The sequence below is a fragment of the Arachis ipaensis genome, chromosome B01 (assembly GCF_000816755.2).
Source record: "Arachis ipaensis cultivar K30076 chromosome B01, Araip1.1, whole genome shotgun sequence".
Classification (NCBI taxonomy): Eukaryota; Viridiplantae; Streptophyta; class Magnoliopsida; order Fabales; family Fabaceae; genus Arachis; species Arachis ipaensis.
Window position 1 is genome coordinate 134,381,341 of NC_029785.2, and position 3,195 is coordinate 134,384,535.

The 3,195-nt window shown below is 33.4% G+C and overlaps 1 protein-coding gene across 2 annotated transcripts in view; it reads left to right on the forward strand.

Moving 5' to 3' along the window:
• LOC110263409 overlaps positions 2,545-3,195 on the forward strand; it is a 1,156-nt gene continuing 505 nt past the window's right edge. The window contains exons 1-2 of one of the 2 annotated variants that reach the window (XM_021104652.1): positions 2,545-2,680; positions 2,916-3,019. In XM_021104652.1, coding sequence (XP_020960311.1) covers positions 2,622-2,680; positions 2,916-3,019 — 163 coding nt within the window. In that variant the 5' untranslated portion in view covers positions 2,545-2,621. The remainder of the gene's footprint in view (positions 2,681-2,915; positions 3,020-3,195) is intronic. The other variant, XM_021104630.1, reaches the window with a different exon arrangement.

Consider the following 3,195-nt stretch of genomic DNA (forward strand, 5'->3'; position numbering starts at 1 on the left):
CCCTCATAAACAGAACCCAAAAAATTTTAAACAACCAAATAAACAAAACAAAACAAATAATTGAATGAAATGAATGAAATAAATTCATACAAAAAACCTTAACAAAAAATAAGTAGAACGATGAAAAAATAATTGAATGACTTCAACAAAACAGATACATACAACAGAACATAAAAGGATAAAAAAATGAGCTAAATGAAGCAAATTCATACCTGAGGCTGAGGCTCCATTGGAACATTGAAAGTGGAGCGATGAAGGGAGACGGAGCACCACGACGCAGACGACGATGTTGACTCTCTGAGACCCATGCCACCGCTCTGAGGCTGAAGACGAACGACGCGAAAAGAGGAGAGATACTGAGAATGAATGAGACAATGATGTGCTGGGCTGTAAAAAGAGAGAGGATGAGAACGACACCGGGAGAGGGTCTGAGACCGGTAGTGAATGCTTGATGCACGACGACGACAGAGAACAGATAAGCGTGTACTAGGTTGTGGTGATTCAGTGGATAGAGAGGCAATAAGGTTACAGGTAAAAAAAATTAGGGTTATCCCTCATGAATTTAAAAAATATTTGGGATAGAGTAAAGTATCATTTTTGTCCCCAACGTTTGGGAGAAGTTCTATTTGTGTCCCTAACGTTTAAATCGTCATATTTGTATCCTTAACGTTTATAAAAGTGATTCAATGTTATTCTACTATCAATTATACTAACAAATCAGATTATATTTTTCAATTATTCTCACTTGGATGTATTCATTATCAATTAGGTCTCACTTGGATGTGTTCGGTTTTAATATTATACCCACTATTTGTGTTTAGATTCAATTATGTCCCTAGAAAAGTGAATTATGTAAATTAATGTTATAGGAATTAGTTTCAACATTTGATGAGATATTTTTCGGAGTAGATCATCGATTCAATCCCATACATTTGTATTCTAACCTCAAGAAGAGATTTTTAAAACTCAAATTAAAGCGCTCATGATGTGTAATTGACGGCAGGATAACATTGAATCACTTTTACAAACGTTAGGGATACAAATAGGACAATTTAAACGTTAGGAACACAAATAGGATTTACCCAAAACGTTGGGGACAAAAACGATACTTTACTCTTTGGGATAAATGTAAAATAATAATAATTATTATTAAACCCCATATAGGTTATATTTGTAAATGATTTATTGTGCACATCAGAAAAGTTCAAAAGACTTGAACTTACTAAAGACAATAGTTATAATACGGGCCGGGGTTATTTATTTACTTTTATCATATCCCACAACACATTAAAGTAGTGTTTATTTTTAGAGATTAAGACCTAGTTTGGTAAAATTTTTACTTTTCAAATGTTATAACATCTATATTTGGTCAATTAAATTAAAAATAATTTTTGATAAGCACAAACAACAACAATTACGTTTGATAAAATAACTTTTAAAATTTAAAAATATTATAATAGACATTAATATAAGAAGTTATATTAGACTTTTAATTTTGATAAACAGTTACACAAGCCAACTTTGAAAAACTCCCATTAGAAACTTTCAAAAACACCTATAGCTTTTAAAAGCTAAAGCAACAAGTACAAACACAAGAGCTTTTTTATTTACCAAACGCAAAACGAGGTGATCGAGACTCGGAGATTAAGATTCAGTATTATATTTGGTGATTAGAGACAATAACTAACATTTAGTATCGAGATACCAAATTTTAGTTCCTTTAGGTAGCGTTTGGTAGAGAGACAGAGACTGAGAGACAGATACTGAAAGACAGAGATAGAGAGACAAGAATTAAAATAAGTCTCAGTATTATGTTTGGTATAAAATATCGTTCAAAATATAATACAGAGATTAAACTAAATGAAATGACCAAATTATTCCTACTAATTAAAAGAAAAAAACAAAAAATAAAACCCAAATCCAATCCTTCAGACAACCATTTTCCCTTCCTCCTTTCTCAATCCCTAATCTCCCGTCAGTTCACCCAATTTCACCACGCCAATCTCTTGCTTGGCGTCGGCTTCGCCGTCGACGAGGAAGCCTTGCCACTGTTTCATCAATTCCTTCGCTTACGGTTCTCTCCATCTGTCTCTCTCTCTCTCTCACGCTTGATCTCTCTCTCTCTCTCTCTCTCTCTCTCTCTCTCTCTCTCACTTTCTTCTATTGGTTGCAGGGGCAAATTGGTTGCTATTCAAGCTGGAAATAGGGGCTATCCTCCGAATAAGGTATGTAAGATGATGATTATGATAATTTTGATACCAAATTTCTGATGATTCGATGATGACACTGATATGAGATAGTTAGCATTGTTGTTAACTTTGAATAAAGTCACGATTTGAAAAGTTGTTTTTCACAGTGAGTGATTTTGAGTTTGTGGTGTCTGAAATTTAAAAGGAGAAAATGGTTACATGGTGATTGAGTTTTAGAGCACATAACCTAGTCTGGCTTTGCTGTTTTTCATTGTATTTCAAGAACCAAAATTGCTTGCAATTAATATGCTTATTGGTTGCAACTATTTTACTCTGCCAAATTGCTTGCAGTTGATATGCTTATTGGTGGAGGATGTGCATTTCCATATTGATTCCAACTTTGTTAGTGCAAACCATTGCAAAATTTATAGGATGAGGGTTACCAATGAAAATATGGAGGACACTATGTCTATATTCTTGAAAGATACGAGGTTGTTGCCATTTCTTTTTTGGATTTATTTTACATGCATTCTACCGAGGTGTAATTTACATGTAGCTTGTCCCACCTAGTGGTATAGATTTATTATTTTTGTTGTATCATCCATTGCCAAGTCATTTTAATTTTTTTTCTGAATCTGTTGAAGATGTGTCATTTTGTATTTAAGTGCTGTAATTTGTCTAATTTGGAATTTGTCTTGCTCCCTTCATATTTTGTTTTTTGTTTAGCACAAATGGGACTTATCTGAACTGGGAGAAATTGAAAAAGAATAATGCTGCTGTAAAAGTTCATCATGGAGATATTATATCATTTTCAGCTCCCCCTCAACATGGTAATATGAGTTCCTTTTGGAATTCAGTGATTCTATTAAGATTTTATCTTTTATACCAATTCTACCATTGTACAACTCACTCTCATCACACACACACACACACACACACACACACACTTGCATTGATATTTGCTAGAATTTGCAATGTATCTTTGTTCTCTTTCTAAATTTCTAAA